General features: G+C 48.7%; 1 protein-coding gene across 1 annotated transcript in view; it reads right to left on the bottom strand.

Moving 5' to 3' along the window:
- Positions 1–16101, bottom strand: part of LOC144691133 (protein polyglycylase TTLL10-like) — a 123896-nt gene that overhangs the window by 16489 nt on the left and 91306 nt on the right. The window contains exons 9-10 of the mRNA XM_078559200.1: positions 5669–5809; positions 1129–1245 (exon numbers count right to left, since the gene is read on the bottom strand). Coding sequence (XP_078415326.1) covers positions 1129–1245; positions 5669–5809 — 258 coding nt within the window. The remainder of the gene's footprint in view (positions 1–1128; positions 1246–5668; positions 5810–16101) is intronic.

The raw sequence follows: 16101 nt of genomic DNA, 5'->3' as shown, positions 1-16101 counted from the left end.
TGCTGGCACTTGATAATATTGCCTCATCTTCTCCAGATACGTCAGAGGTAGTTAGGTGAAGAACGTAATTAGGTTCAGAATAAATCTCCCCCAACAACATGCCTTAGCGACAAAATCAGAAGAGAGAGACTGGCAGGAAGGCCAATAACAAGATTTAAGATAATTGGCAAAAAAGCCAGGTGGGAGATGTGGAGTAATATTTTACGCAGCGAGATGTTATGATCAAGATGCACTTCCTGCCAGGGTGGTGGAAGTGGTAACTTCCAAAAAGGAATTGGATACACACTTGAAAAGGAAAAAAAAATGGCAGGAATACAGGGAAAGCGCAAGGGAGTGGCATTATTATCAAGTGCTAACAGTGTTGAACTGAAGAAATGGGGAACTGAGCGTGCACTGTCCTTTCAACTGGGAGATCTGGACTCAAATCTGTGGATGGAATTCTCTTCTATCTGCTCAACCTGTGGCTCATACATGGAACGAATCTGGGAGCTGATGGTTGGTGGATCGCCGAGGGAATCCTCCACAGGGTGTTGTGGGACAGCTTGGAGGGTCTTCTCCGAAAGGGCGGAGTCCTGATTTAGGATAAGCTAACTTAGCACAGCTGGGATCAAAGCCTTTACTGGTACACATGGCTCAGATCCACATTTGTGACTGTCTTTATTAACTGAACTAGCTTAATCTTGACTCTTATTCAAACTGTGACTGAATTGGTACTAAATTTGCAGTATTATACACATTTGTTTTGTGTAATCTATATATAGGTCATACCAAGCATGTTTGAAGATTTATTCTTGGGATCTGAGCATCATTAAAAAGACCGGGATTTATTGTGCGTCCCTAGTTGCCTTGCTTATGATACAGCTGAGCGGCTCACTTGGTCATTTCAGAAGATTACTAAGAGCCAACCATGTTGCCCAGACACATGGGCAAGCTTTTTTTTGAAGGAACTGAATTAAAATTCTCAAACTGCCATGGTGGGATTTGAACTCAAATTCTCTGGATTATTAGTCAGTAGTGTAGCCATTATGCTACTGTACCCAATGTACCATTAAAGTCATCTTCGGATCAATTCAAATACACCTATACTTAACTAAATGGATAGCTGAAGAGAATTAAAAATACAGTCACCTTGAAATTTTGATCAATCATAATGTCAAAACCCAGAAGGTCAAAGTAGCCCAGTTTATTACCAAGCCTGGCCTTGGTGGCAATGAAGCACTGTGTCATGATCTGTTGCACTCTCTTCTGCAAGAAAACGTTAAAGCTATTAATTACCTTTGCAGTCAGACAAGATTCTTTGTTACACAGTCTATAATTTTGTTTTCATTTGAGGGAATGCTCAAGTGCAACAGACATTCCTCTTGCTCCCCCAATCCCTTCCCCTTACTGTCCTTTTAGTTCCACATCTCTCAGTTCAAATTTTACTCTGTCAAGCAATAAAGAATCTAATCCATTTTTATATTATGGCTCAGTTTTTAACGCACTGGGTTCACATTTTCGGAGATCATTTCATGCCTCACCAGAGCCCGGTGAGGAGACCGAATTAACTTTGCTTCACTCAACTGAACCTGAACACTCAGAAATGCAGGGCCAGTGATAACCCATTGGTCGCTGATAGCCCACCAACCAGTTATAACCCACTAGCCGCTGATAACCCATAAGTTGAACAATGTCAGTATTTCATTGCCCAAGCAAAACTTGAGGACAAAAATTCCTGTTGTAAATAGTAGTGATGCTCAAGGGCACCCAATATGCTAGCAGATTGAGCAAAAGCTTACATTACACCATTTAAAATCATCATAAATCACAAAAAGTAAACATACAGATCAGGATTCATTGTTAGTTTGGATATATCAAGCTTTAGGTAAGAATTGGTTTTGTTACAAACATTGAAATACATAGACTGGTCCCAAAATGCTCTCTAAAATGTAAAAGCAGTTTAATCTCATTGAAGAAGATCGATAGTCGGTAAGTTGATTGGATCATTGTAATCAGTGAATGAGTGTAGAAGAATAGTTGCATAGTTAGCGAAAGTCAGAATACAGGATTTTAGGGGATGAAAACAGAAAATGCTAGAAATACTTGGCAGGTCAGGCAGCATCTGTGGAGACAGAAACAGTTAACGTTACAGGTCAACGATGAGTTTTGATGAAAGGTCATGACCTGAAAGGTGAACTCCGTTTTCCTCTTCACAGACGCTGCCAGACCTGCTGAGTATTCCCCACAATTTCTAGTTTTATTTCGGATCTCCAGCATCCGCTGAATTTCGCTTTGATATTCATCTTTGAAGAGGTCTTGTCAGATCGGGAGCACCATCAGGGCATCAGGAAATACCAGCAAGAAAGCAAAGAACCAAAATGAGGAAGTTGTGACCTGTATCAGAACTGGGAAAATCTATGTGCAGCGTTGTGTTAAATGACAGCACACACCCCCAGCGAGGCCGAAGACTCTCATCGATCGTAAAGAGCAGTGTGTGCAGAAATTAAGAAAACCAAAATTTCCAATCAATAGGAATTCCTGTAAGGACCTGAGAAACATTTATTACGACAGGTTTTGGGAGATAAACCATCTTAAGTGAGGGCTGCCTCTGTTCACTGGGTCTGATTATAAATGTTGACCTTTTTTCAGAAACAATGTACCACTCCCCCAATGACACAGCGCGGATGTTATACTGAATTTTACAGAACAGCAAAGACAAAGAGCGGAATTTTCCCTGCCCGTTGGCGGCGGGGGGCATGAGCGGACAATATGGTGCGATCGGTTTCACGACGGCAGGAAGGCAGGTGGCAATTGTCCGCTCAGCCCGCTGATGGCGGGCCCCGTTTCCTGCCATCGGTCATCAGGAACCTCATTGTAATACATCAGCATATCATTATCCGGCCATCCCGCTATGCCCTTGCATCCCCACTGGATCGTCCGTCCACGTCGGCGGGAAAGCACGCTGACATTTTTCACAACAGCACAGAGACGACGTGAACTTGGCGGCCTGCACTTTGGGTGAACTGGAGGCGGGTGCACAGCAACGTTCTGCAGAGCTCGCCAGGGTCGCCTGTTGCTTTGCAGGCTTCAGGGCACCGGGGGGGGTGGCGGTCAGAGTCAACTGCTGCCCTGCCCGATTGGGGGCGGGAGGAGGGTGGGGGAATCAAGGGACAAGCGCAGCCCTGCCTCTGAGGCGACTTTTGAGGGTAAGGGGGAGCGCTGTGATGGATCTTCAGGGAGGGTGCCTCCAGATTCCTCTTCAGAGGTTTCTTCGGGGCTTGATTGGAAGCCCTGGGTCATGGATTCTGTCGTCTGTCTGGCAGATGTGCCTGCGAAAGCAAGGGGAGATAATTAGTGCATGGCAGTGACTGTGAAAGAGAACACATCACTCACGGCATGGTTGTCTGATGGATGTTGCACTGCTGGATCCTCACCTGGTAGAGCAGCGCCGACCTCACCGTCAGCACAGGACCGGTCCAGATCCCCGCCAGCCAGATGGATGACTCTGTTTTCAAAGTCTGTGAGGACCTTGATTTCAGGCATTCCTCCACCAGACTGCGACCTCTCTCTCTTGTTGTGTGCCAGCTTGTCCTGCATGGATAGAGATGGAGAGAGTGTAAGCAGGACACTTGTCAGGCCGGATAACAAGTATGCCTGGCATATGCGGGTGTTGAGTGGCCCCATGGATGGGATGAGGGCAATAATGGTAAGTGTGAGAGAGTGAATGGTGATGTCCCTTGAACCGGCAGTGAGTGAGATCCCTGTGGATGTGCGATGGGTTTGCGAGTGTGCGAGTTGAGTGATGAGATGAGTGACTTACCCAGGCGGAATGGAGGAGATCATTCATCCTCTTGCTGTCCTTGTGGGTGGCTGTCCTCTTTTGCAGGGCTTTGGCAGTGACCACCACTGCCACCACCTCCCAAGCCAGGTTGGTGCTGTTGCTGCCCATCCTGCGGCCAGAGCTAGGGTAGAGGACACCCCGGCAGCCTCCAGGGCATCCAAAAGTCGCTCGAGAGACGTGTCGCTGAACCTGGGGGGGCTGCAGTCTTCTTCAGTTTCAGGGCCATGTCTTCCGTGCAGCAGTGGTGAGCTGGAAGCACTGAGATGTGTGCTTGTGGCTGGACTTTAAACATGGTGTCCGGCGTGATGCAGCGGCAGGGTGAGGGCGGGCGGGCGAATGAGAGCCCACCTGCCATGGAAACGGCATGTTTCCCGGGAGTGCCAATAAATAATGAGGTGAGATCGGGACAATACGGTGTGAAAACCCGCCATCGCGGCCGGTGCTAAAAACATTGTTTTACCTGCCCGCTACCGCACTTGGTGCAAATTTGGTAAAGTTCCACCCAAAGGGTTGATTCCTGGGCTGTCCTGCGTTACCTGATGTTAACTAAGGGAACACTAAGGTATCACAATTGACCTCACTGGCCCTGGGTCAAGGGAGAGGGTAAAAAATCAAGGGTCTTTGCTGGTCCATATAATTGAGTATCAAACGTGACGCAAAATATAAGGTAATTCCAATGAAGAATTCAGGAGAGATTACTTTACCCCGAGAGTGGTTAGAAAGTGTAACTTTCCACATATAGTAGAATAGCACAGATGAGTTTCAGGGAAAGTAAATACATGGGGAAGAAATGGGACCATTATATAGTGCCGCAGCAAAGTCCCCCCTCAAGTTATGCTGAAAATGGCTTCGTCACCCATCCATAATAATTAAATTGTTCAGACTCCAGGAACAGGGGCAATATCGATGGGCAGGCAGATCCAAGAATATTAACAGCCTCACTGTCTAGGGCTACCCAGAGAAGTACAGGAGGTTCAGCAAGATACCCATGGAACTGTAACCCAGCACGGGCTTTGCTGAGAAAGGTGGAGAAGGACTTCCCCAAAGGGGTAGGAAGAGATAAAGGGCAAACCAAGCCAAATTAAAATGGCTGCCTCGGATCTAGTAGAAGACTCCCCTAGTCTTTCAGCCCAGGAGAGGCAAATGACAGGTCAGGTCAGAACTTCTAGGGGGGAGGTTAAGAAAAATAAGTATAACCTGATAAAAAATCTTGCAATTATTTTGATTTTTTAATAAATTAAAACCCTGTAGCATCAAGTTTTTCTTCAGTCACAGAATGGTTGCAGCACAGAATGTCATTCAGCCCATCATGTCCGTGCTGGTCCTCTGAAAGAGCAATTCACTGAGTGCCACTCCCCCGCCTTCTCCCTGTAACCCTGCACATTCTTCCTTTTCAGATAATAATCCAATTCTCTCTTGAATGCCTCGATTGAACCTGCCTCCACCATCTCAGGCAGTGCATTCCAGATCCTAACCACTCGCTGCGTGAAAAGGTTTTTCCTCATGTCATCATTGCTTCTTTTACAAATTACCTTAAATCCATAGACTTGAGAAACTATTGATCACTATAGGTTTTGTTGCATTATAGAGTACATAGTTCTGAACTAAGCTTATTCTATTATGGACACTTTCTCTAATACTAATCAGTTTCTGAGATATGATACTCTGTGATCATGTTTGTTAAGAAGCCTGTTGATCTGAGCAAATACACTGTAATCAAAATGTCGCTATGGTAACATGGGGACATCATGCTATCTTTAATCAGTAGGCCTGTGTATCTCAATCCTCCAGTGGTGAGAGGGCTCCGACTGAGCCTCGTTCTGTTAATTAGAAGCAGCACAAGCTTACCGTAAAAACAGTGAAGACCCAGTCCTTTGGGAGATGCTTTGCTTCCATATACTTCTCATTAATATAGTCATTCAAACGCTCCATGGACCAGACTGTGTCCTCCTTCATCTCACTGTACAGGGGGTTCTTTTTCTGTACAAACTGTGAATAAGATAGTGCAAAGCTGCAATTAATGGAATAAAACTCCATCTCCCAAGGGTTAGGTGGGGGGGGGTAGCAGGTGGAATGACACCAGGCCCTGAGATTACAGGAAGGGACGATTAAATACAAGGTGATTAGTTCAGAGCAAAAGCAACTAATACATCTTAAGTGAGGAAGCTTTTTAAAACTTAAAACTCTATGTCAGGAAAATAACAAAAAGCATTTCTGGGGAGGAACCATTCCCAAATAACCAAGATTGAATTCAGGACTTAACAATGTCCAATATAACTTGGTTAAATCTCGTGCTACAGATTATTTTAAAATCACCTAATGGCTTCTTGGGGGGCTGATGTTGCGGCAGATGTTGCCTGCGCTAGATGAAAGAAGTCAGAGGGATAGTACTCGAGGGCATTGGTGACCCTTACTGACGCTGCAGGGTCTGTGCTGTTGGCTATAGGTTATGTGAAAGCAGGTGGTGAAGTTCTGCAACCTGTATTCCTCAGCTACTGCCTGCCCCTGTCGAGAAGGTTGACGGCATGTTGGAAGTTGTGGGCAACCTGCCTCTAGTGCCATCCGACATCCTTGTCCGTTGAGCTGCACTGAAAGCAAACCCCATTGTCTATCGGCATGTGACAGCACAGGTGCTGCAGGTTAAGAGGTCAGTTCCCGTCCTACATGGGCCTTGATGATGTTTGACAAGCTTATTTGAAATAGGTGTAAATAGTACACAACACCTGCAAAACTGCAGATTTCCATCCTCCCCCCCACCAACTCCACTTTGCATTGTTAATGAAGTATCACACATTCTAGTAAAAGCCACAAGCGCTTAGGCTGCTACAAGTTGTCTCAGACATCAGTGAAGCAGCCATGACTTCTGTTTATTTACACATCTTTTCAGTCGCTGTCTAGGTACAGGAGGTATCAGATCAAAGGAATTAACATTTAATCAATAAAGCCGATATATTGTTGCGTGCTGTTTACTAGAATGATACCAGAACTGAGAAGTTATACATATCAGGAAAGATTGAACAGACTGGGGCTTTTTCCCTCGAAAAGAGAAGGTTGGGAGGGTGTTTAAGATTAGGAAAGGGCTTGATAGCATAGACGTAGATTTCACTTGTTGGGAGTCCAAAACTAGAGGCCACGAATATAAGACAGTCATTACTTCAATAGCGAATTCAGGAGAAACCTCTTTTATGCAGAGAATGGTTAGAATACGGAACTTGCTACCACACAGAGTAGTTTAAGTGAAAAGCAGAGATGCTTTTTGGGGGAAGGTAGATTAGCACATGGGGAGGAAGGAATAGATTATGCTGATAGGGTTAGATGAAGAAGGATGAGAGGAACATTTTCTATACTGCACATTCTATGTAATTCTATGTATTCACCCGTAGTGCAATATTTGAAACTAAAAAGGAGACCCTACCAGTTCACATGTTACCACTAAGCTTTGTTCTTCAGTCCAATAATTTTTTTACACAAATTAACCTTCCTAATAGTGCAGAGAAAAAATTCAGATCTCTAAACATGAACTATACCTCATTACTGTCTAAGTATTTATATACTAGGAAATTACCCTTGCCTTTGCATTACTGAATACACGTTTTAATATATAAAATATTGCGACAGATTTGCGAAAGAGATGTCAGAGCCTTATTCCATAGAAGTACTTAACTAGCGTGGACACTGTGACAGTTTACATTGCAAAACCTAAAGGGAAATGTTGACAGAAAAGCATGACAACAGAAAATATGGTTTATGGGCAGGAAGTGCGAGATTTTTAGTAATTATATAGATATTAAAACTATTGCATCTAGTGTGCACTCCTGCAGACATTGCATTTCCTTTCTGCAACACTTTGTGCCACACTTTGTTGACAGAGTTACAGATTCTCTGAATCAGCGCGAGCCACGTTGTGGGAGAGTTGCCAATTCATCAATGTCAACATCGTATCAGTTCAGCACATTATTGTCAAATTGGTATTAGAGGATTAATTAATATTAATACAATCACTAGATTCACTTGCACTCTGGATTTTTGGGAAGCGACTCTTCAGTTAAGCTATTTCAGAATCCCTGATCCAACACTGATACTGACAGTCTCTGGTCAGGATTTTCCAGACTCCTCATGGGGGGATCTGCCAGGGGAGAGCCAGCGGCCCAGCCAAAAGTCCGTTGGTGACTCAGCAATATGAAGCAATGCGGAAAACAGTCACAGCTTCAGTTCCCTGTCTGTGCTGAGTCAGCAATGTGATGGGATGACAATAGGAATACTGCAGTTAGCCTTCCTGTCGTATTTTCCACACGCACCAAAACAAGAGATGCCAGTGTTAGTTCTTCATATTCAAATTGGGCACTGAGTACTGCCAGGAACATGTCTACCTGAGGCCAAGTGCACATAAATTTACCCTCGTCAAACAAACCTTAACTCCAGAATAAAAGCATAACACTGCGGATGCTAGAGACTTGAAATAAAATCAGAAAGCGTTGGAAAAACTCAGCAGGCCTGGCAGCATCAATGGAGAGAGAAACAGTTAACGTTTCAGGTTCAATACGACTGGACTGGAAACGCTAACTCTGTTTCTCTCTCCACAGATGCTGCCAGACCTGCCGAGTTTTTCCAGCGCTTTCTGTTTTTATTTAAGCCTCAACTCCATGCCTTGCAGACATTTGCTTGGTCAGCGGCAAATGATACTAAAGCATTGGAATGGATCTTTTTATTGCAACAAAATCGATACAAAATTGTTAATATTACTGAAAAACACTCGAAGTCCTGCGGTAACCTTTTGAAGGGTTAAATACAGAAAAATTGGTTTGGAATAACAAGGGATGGGTTGGGGGCAGAGTTTTAGAAAAGATAGTCAACAGCTACCAGGGGGGTATTTTTAGCCCCCTCTCAGGGGTTGCTGGGTAATTTACACAATGCTAATGAACACCTGCCTTGAATTCAGCTGGGTTGCCTGCTCTCACCTGAGCAGGTAAAATCCCCTGTGCACTGCCGAACTACATGAACAAACAAGCAGTAAAGAAACAACAAACTCCTCGAGGTAACTGCAGTAATGCATACAGGATTCTCAAACGTTCAAGTCCAATGGAGCACGTTTAAGATGATGAAACACAGGGCAGCATGGTATGGGAGGCGTGGACGGCTGCTCCCCATCCCAACCCCCCTACCCCCCTGACTCCCACCGGACCCCCCCCCCCCCCCCCCCACCCCCCCCCACATGCCCTCTCCAATCCCCCTACGCTCCCCACTCCCCCATTGCGCCCGCACCCCCCCCACCCCCCGCTCCACCACCACTACCCCACCCCCGGAAGCAAAGTCAGCATGCAGCCAATCTGCTCCACCCCAGACCACCCCATAGCCATAAAGCGCTGTGGGTGGGCTACACAGGGCCAGCGTGGGACCCCCTGCCTTCGGGAGCTGCCAGCCGATCCAATTGGCCGGCAGCTCCGTCAGTCCCAGCAGCGCCAAGGGTGCATTAGCGGGTGCTGCCAGGAGTGCAACGAGAAAGCAGGAGAAGCCCATTGGATCCCCGGAGACAGGTAAATCCGGGGCCTTCGGCAGGTAGGGTTTGGGCAGATTCAGGAGGGGGTGGGTGTGGTGGGTTTAAGGCAGCCAGAGGGAAGGCAGAAAGGGGAAGGGGGTTCTATCTTAGGGAAGGGGCCGCCATCCGATCCACCAAGGACAGCCCCCAATGATAGAACAGCCCCTTTGAAGCCCTTTAAAAAAAAATCGGTCTGCCCATTCCTGCCCGACTGCTCACGGCAACCGGTTTATGGCATGGGCAGCATCTTATCGAGGTCAATTGGCTGGTTAACCAGCCTAATTGACCCTTGATTATCTATTTAAATATGGCGGGCAGGCTGCCAATTTTGGCATCCGCCCACATTATTATGAGGGTGTGCTTGGGGGTGGATGGGAAGATGGAGGGTTGGGCATCCGCCCTATTTTATGTGCCCCCGCCCCAACACCAAAAACACACCCGGTGGGGGCATGTAAAAGGCAGCCCACAATTTAAGTCCTTGTATAATTTGTACTCCCTCTAACCTGATGCTTGGCGTTGGGTTCCTTGTTGCTTGTGCCATAATGTCCTATTTTTTTCTACTTTTTGACTAACCTGAATGCAATGGAATTTTTCCATGTGTGACAAGATTGGGGGAGTGGTGCTGTGATGTCTCCATGGTGCAAAACCTTTCTGAACTCAGACAGGAAGTATGCCCAATCTAAAAGCAGAAAGTGTTGGAAATACTCAGCAGGTCAGGCAGCATCCATGGAGGGAGAGACAGAGGTAATGTGTTATGTTGGCTATCCATCGCCAGCGTGGCTGAGTGTCTTCCATGAGTCCGAAGATGGCTGATAAAGACTCCTGCGCGTGACATCTTTTAGCGTTGGAGAAACTGGTATACGCCAGCTCCCACACGTGCCTTGATAGAATGAAACCTTGATCCAGTGGTAAGGAAACCAGATGATTGGAGGTTTCCCTCTGCTGCAGCCTTTGTCTGCCAGAACAACCATTGAAATATTCCAGATAGCACATCTTCCTCTGCCTATTCTACCGTTAAGAGCTTGTTTGCCAGAGCCCTGTCCGCTGAGTATTTCTAGGGGTCCTAACAGGCCTTCACAGTAACCAAAATAGCCCAGGACACAAGGAGTCCCATCGTACTTCACCCTGTTTTGATCAGCTCTTTCTTACTCATTGCCCAGCTTCTGTGCTGGGGGTGAGGGGGTGGACTGCTTGAAGTTACTTTTTTTAAATTCATTCATGGGATATGGGCTTCACTGGCAGGGCCAGCATTTATTGCCCATCCCTAATTGCCTTTGAGAAGGTAGTGGTGAGCTGCCTTCTTGAATCGCTGTAGCCCATGTGGTGTAGGTACACCCACAGTGCTGTTAGGGAGTTCCAGGATTTTGACCCAGCGACAGTGAAGGAACGGCGATATATTTCCAAGTCACGATGGTGAGTGGCTTGGAGGGGAACTTCCAGGTGGTGGTGTTCCCATCTATCAGCTGCCCTCGTCCTTCTAGATGGTAGTGGTTGTGGGTTTGGAAGGTGCTGTCTTAGGAGCCTTGGTGAATTCCTGCAGTGCATCTTGTAGATGGTACGCACTGCTGCCACCCTGTGTCAATGGTGGAGGGAGTGAATATTTGTGGATGTGATGCCAATCAAGCGGGCTGCTTTGTCCTGGATGGTGTGAAGCTTCTTCAGTATTGTGGGAGCTGCGCTCATCCAGGCATGATATCAGAAGAAGTTGATGCATTTGATTACAAAACAAACATGCAAAGTGACTGATGTGCGTCAAATTATTAGCTAAAATAATGATTCTGAGAAAAATACTGCATCCCCAGACAACCTGGCAAGCCTCTGCAACTCAGTGGGTGGAATTCTCCGATCCGGGACTAAGTCCTGTGGTGGGGTGTGGGGACAGGAAGTGTTTCCTGCTGCGGAGGTCCACAGGAAATCCCATGACATCTTGCAGCCCCGGCATCATTAATTATGCAGTCAGGGGTTTCCCGATGCCTTGCGGGCCGGGCCGGGCTGAGTGACCAGTGTCCCATCATTATACCCGGGCGTCACGTTTAAAAGGCCCCTGGGACATCCTCACTGTCAATACAACCTACCGAGATGTCTGGAAGGGGAGGTGAAGTCCCAGTGCCCAAGTTCAGTGATTCCTCCCTGCACGTCCTCCTGGACCATGTCAAGGTCAGGAGGGATGTACTGGACCTGGCTGATGGGAGGAGCAGACAAAACTAACCCTGCATGAGTGCAGCTAGCCAATGCGCTAAGTGCCCAGGCTGTCCACACAGGTCAGCTATACAATGCCGGAAAAGGTTGAGCGACCTCATTCGCACCAGGGTAAGTAAAGCCTCAGCTGCTCGCAGTAACCACAATGAGACCAATGAATGTCAGGGTACATGGGCCTCAATGGCAACAGCATAGTCGTTCCTCATAGCCCCACTGCAGTTCATCCACTCTGCCGTGGAGAGACCACTCTGCCTCTTTCACCCTTCCACATACAGAGATCAAATGATGTATGAAAGCAGGGGTGGGGCAGTGGGGTAGGGCGGAATGGGCTCAGGCACAGAGGGCACCAGCAGCCTCCGCCAATCAGATGCCTCTCTGAGCCTTATCCTTGCATGTGAATGGGCTCCGTGCTCTGGAGGGATCTGGCCCACAAGCCTCCTGGGCAACTTGCAGAGCATAATGCCCTGCTGCAGAACAGTGGGCTATCTTAAAAGCGGAAGGATGGGAAAAGAGCCATGGGGCAGAATTCTCCGATCAGCGAGCAGGGGCTGGTCCCTCTCACCGACGCGTAAAATGACGCGCGGTAACGTAGGGCGGGCATTCTGACGTCACCACGCGTCATTTAGATATTCAGTTCGGGGGGTGCGCAGCCGAGTCGGCTGCACGTCCACCGACCTGTCAAAGGCCTCTTAAGGCCATTTAAATAGTCATTAATTCAATTAACTGAGCTGCCCATCCAACCTTAAGGTTGACGGGGGGCAGGCAATGAGCCCAGGCGGCCTTCGCATTTTTCATGGAGCCTCATCCACAGGCGGGATGAGGTTTCATGAAGGGTTTTGAAATCTAATAAAAATTTTTAGAAAAAATCATTGACATATCCCAGCTCATGTGACACTGTCACGCGAGGGGACATGTTTTAAAAGTTTTTAATTTCTTTATTTAGATGTTTAAAACTTAAACAAATCTCCCTGAGGCACCTCTGTGCCTCAGGGAGATTTCTGCGCGAAAGAGCGCAGGACCAGACTCAGGGAATCCCCCTCCCGCCCGCACAGGGAGTGCTGAGCGCTTCCGGGTGACTGTCACGCTGGGCGAGCCTTAATTGGCCCGCCCATGTAAAATGGTGGCGCGTCCCCGATTGGGGGCGCCGATCGGGTTCATGCACGCCCCCGCCCCCCCCACCCCACCCCCACACAATCCCCCCCCGACAGGGGGAAAGTTTTTCCCATGAAATTGCAATGTACAAATGGATGCAACATACAATTCCTCCCCAATCCATCTTTTCTTTATTGTCTTTGAGCAGGAGAAGTTGAGGCACGGGAGGTGGGGGGTGGCGTCCACATCGGAGGCCTCTCACTGAGTTGGGAGAGAGGGCAGGCCAGCTGGCAGGTCTGGAGTGGGATCGGGCAATTGGCGATGGGGAGCTTGGACTTGGGCTTTCACCCAGTAAGGATCCATCCATGGTATAGAAACCTGAGGCCCAAGTGTACCTCTGTGTTGGGGGCAGCTCATGCTGCCACTCTCCCTCTCCTCTCACTTACAGGTCAGCACTGCCAGGAAGAGGCCAAGACCCAAGACTGAGGACTCCCTTGTCAGGCCTCAGGAGAAGCCCTAGACTGGAGATGAACCAGGAGAGGGGACAAGGGGAGAGATGTGCACCTGTAGAAGTGTCACAGCAAACACCTGCACCTTCCACCATCCCAGAGACACACCTGGGTGGGGTTTAGTTCTAGTTTAGAAAGGGTCTCACACTCTGGTGGTCACCGCATGGACGTGTGTCTGCAGCAGGAGGAGGCAGGGAAAGCCTGTTTCATGGGCACTTGGAGGGCTGGTGGAGAAGAGGCATCTGCAAGCTCGGAGTCCAATGATGGGCCTCTGGAATTGGCCTTCCAACCCAATGGTGGAGAGTAAGCAAGAGGTGGGGGAACGTCAGGCAGAGGTCTTGGAGGTCTTCAACCGAATGGCACGCGAGTCAAAGGATTCCGTCCACCTGTTACGATGAAGTGGTGCTGACCAGCGTGTGCATCGAGGTCTCCATGGGGAGGGTGACGGACTCCATGGAGGTCCTAATCCAGCAGATCCTGACAGAGATTCATGCTGACCTGCACTCCACCACAGTGGCCATAGGGGAAGCTTTTGCCATTGGCATGTGAGACGGGCACAGTGCATCTTGACCTCCCTCCAGGTGCCCCTTCACCTCAAGAAGTCAGGCCAGGGCTTTCGGGCACCCTAGTGGAGGACGACCAGCAGATGAATTCCCCTGGGTCATCCACTCAGGAATCTCAGAGGTTGTATCTTCTGAATCCCCTTTGCCTGTGACCCCTTCAACCCCGTCCTCTGTCACCGCAGAGAGAGCAGCTGGTCCACAGGAGAATAGCCAAAGAAAGCGGAGGCCCTCCAGAGGACAGGTGCCAAAGCCATCAAAGGCAACAGGGCCAACTAGTCTGCAGGCTGCCTCCACCCCTGCTGCAGATGTCAAGGGAGCACATGGAAAAAGCAGTAGGCCAACGAAAATAAAGAAACTTTGATCACAGCTAGTTGCATAGGTGAACAAATGATTTTTACAATTATAAATTATGTCAATATAATCACTTCCACTGCAGTAATGTGTACTGCCTTGTTTCAGCGTGGTTCTTAAGGCTTAGTGAATGACCCCCCCTCACCCAGCCCTGTGGACACCTGATCCCCTGAGTGAATCTGCAGGGAGAAGGGTGTGTGGCAGGGCCTTTGCGAGCCATGTGCATGCAGTCTCCCATACACACTCTGTCCACGTCTCAGATCCCAGGACCCTAGCATTGTCAATACTGCTTGCTGGGGTTCCCTTTTAGTTGGCCTGAATCTCTGCCCACCCACTGACCCAACTCTGATGCAGCATCTTGGGTCCTCCTCATTAAGGCTCTACTTATTTTCGACCAGACCAGCATGGTGGTTGTGACATTCTTCCTGCGCTCCGGCACTGTTTCCCCTCCACCACTCACCCACGCTCTTTCCCCCATTACCATTGACCACCTTTTCCCCATTACCTTCGACCACCCTACAATCCACTCCCTTTCCCTTTGATAATGTCCAGGCAAACATACACATTCCCTTCCTCCCCAAGAATCTCACCCCCATAAACATTGACCTGCCCTCCCTCCTCCTGCTCACCCCCAAGTCCATGTGTATCTATGCGTCCCCAACAACGACCCTCACTGCCCCTTCAAGCAACACCATCGTATCCTAATCCTCACACCCTAAAGGTTCCCTCTGTCCCCTGTAACCCTGACCATTGCCTCATACCATGCCTACTGTGAGCTCAATCCCCAGGAATCAACAATTGACTCCACTGACCCCTCCCTGTGAGCCCCTTCAGACCTGGACATAATGCCCCCCGACCCTTCTCACATGGACATAACCACCCCACCCTCCATTCCTGGACATAAGGCCCCTCCCCTTCATACCTGGACATAACCCCTCCCTCCCCTCAGCCCGGCAACCAACATAGCCCTGCCCAACCTCCCCCTCCATCCCCCTGGCTGCCTTGCTACATCCCTGTACTCCCTTTCCAGCACCTCCAACCATCAACGACCCCTCTAAGCCTTCACCCCTCCCCCGCAACCTCTTCAGTCATCTCCTAACCTTATTTAAACTCCTTCCCCCCCTACAGCCCCTCGCCATCCAGCAGTACCTCCTGCTGCCTTCCATCTATAGCTTGAGGGTCCGATCCCATGGCTATGACCCTGGAAGAAGGTCTGGTCCCAAGGCAAAGAGTCTGGAAGAAGGTCTGGTCCCTGGAAGAAGGTCTGGTCCCATGGTGACACCTCTGGAAGAAGGTCTGGTCCCATGGTGACACCTCTGGAAGAAGGTCTGGTCCCATGGTGACACCTCTGGAAGAAGGTCTGGTCCCATGGTGACACCTCTGGAAGAAGGTCTGGTCCCATGGTGACACCTCTGGAAGAAGGTCAGATCCCATGGTGACACCTCTGGAAGAAGGTCAGATCCCATGGTGACACCTCTGGAAGAAGGTCTGGTCCCATGGTGACACCTCTGGAAGAAGGTCTGGTCCCATGGTGACACCTCTGGAAGAAGGTCTGGTCCCATGGTGACACCTCTGGAAGAAGGTCAGATCCCATGGTGACACCTCTGGAAGAAGGTCTGGTCCCATGGTGACACCTCTGGAAGAAGGTCTGGTCCCATGGTGACACCTCTGGAAGAAGGTCTGGTCCCATGGTGACACCTCTGGAAGAAGGTCCAAAGGTTGAGCAATGTTGCTGTGTGGAGAACTCCCACCTTCTGGAAGATGATTCGTGGAGGACCCACATGGATGAAGCTCCACCCACCCTGTGCTGCACATAGTGCTCCAGGGTCCGGTAGCTGGAGGCCTACATCTTCTCATCAGATGTCCACAAGTGGACCAAGGCCCTTAAGGTAAGTCCAGACTTTTGCAATGCCATGTTGGTCCAGACATGTTCTGGACTGGCCTGTTTTCCCGCTGGCTTCATGAAGAATCGGACGTGGTGGGGAAGATTCTGGTTAGGCCTGCGTCTGCATTTCATTAGCGGGATGCAAA

Source organism: Cetorhinus maximus, chromosome 15 (genome assembly GCF_964194155.1).
Source record: "Cetorhinus maximus chromosome 15, sCetMax3.hap1.1, whole genome shotgun sequence".
Lineage (NCBI taxonomy): Eukaryota > Metazoa > Chordata > Chondrichthyes > Lamniformes > Cetorhinidae > Cetorhinus > Cetorhinus maximus.
This window is presented reverse-complemented; position numbering and strand designations above follow the sequence as displayed.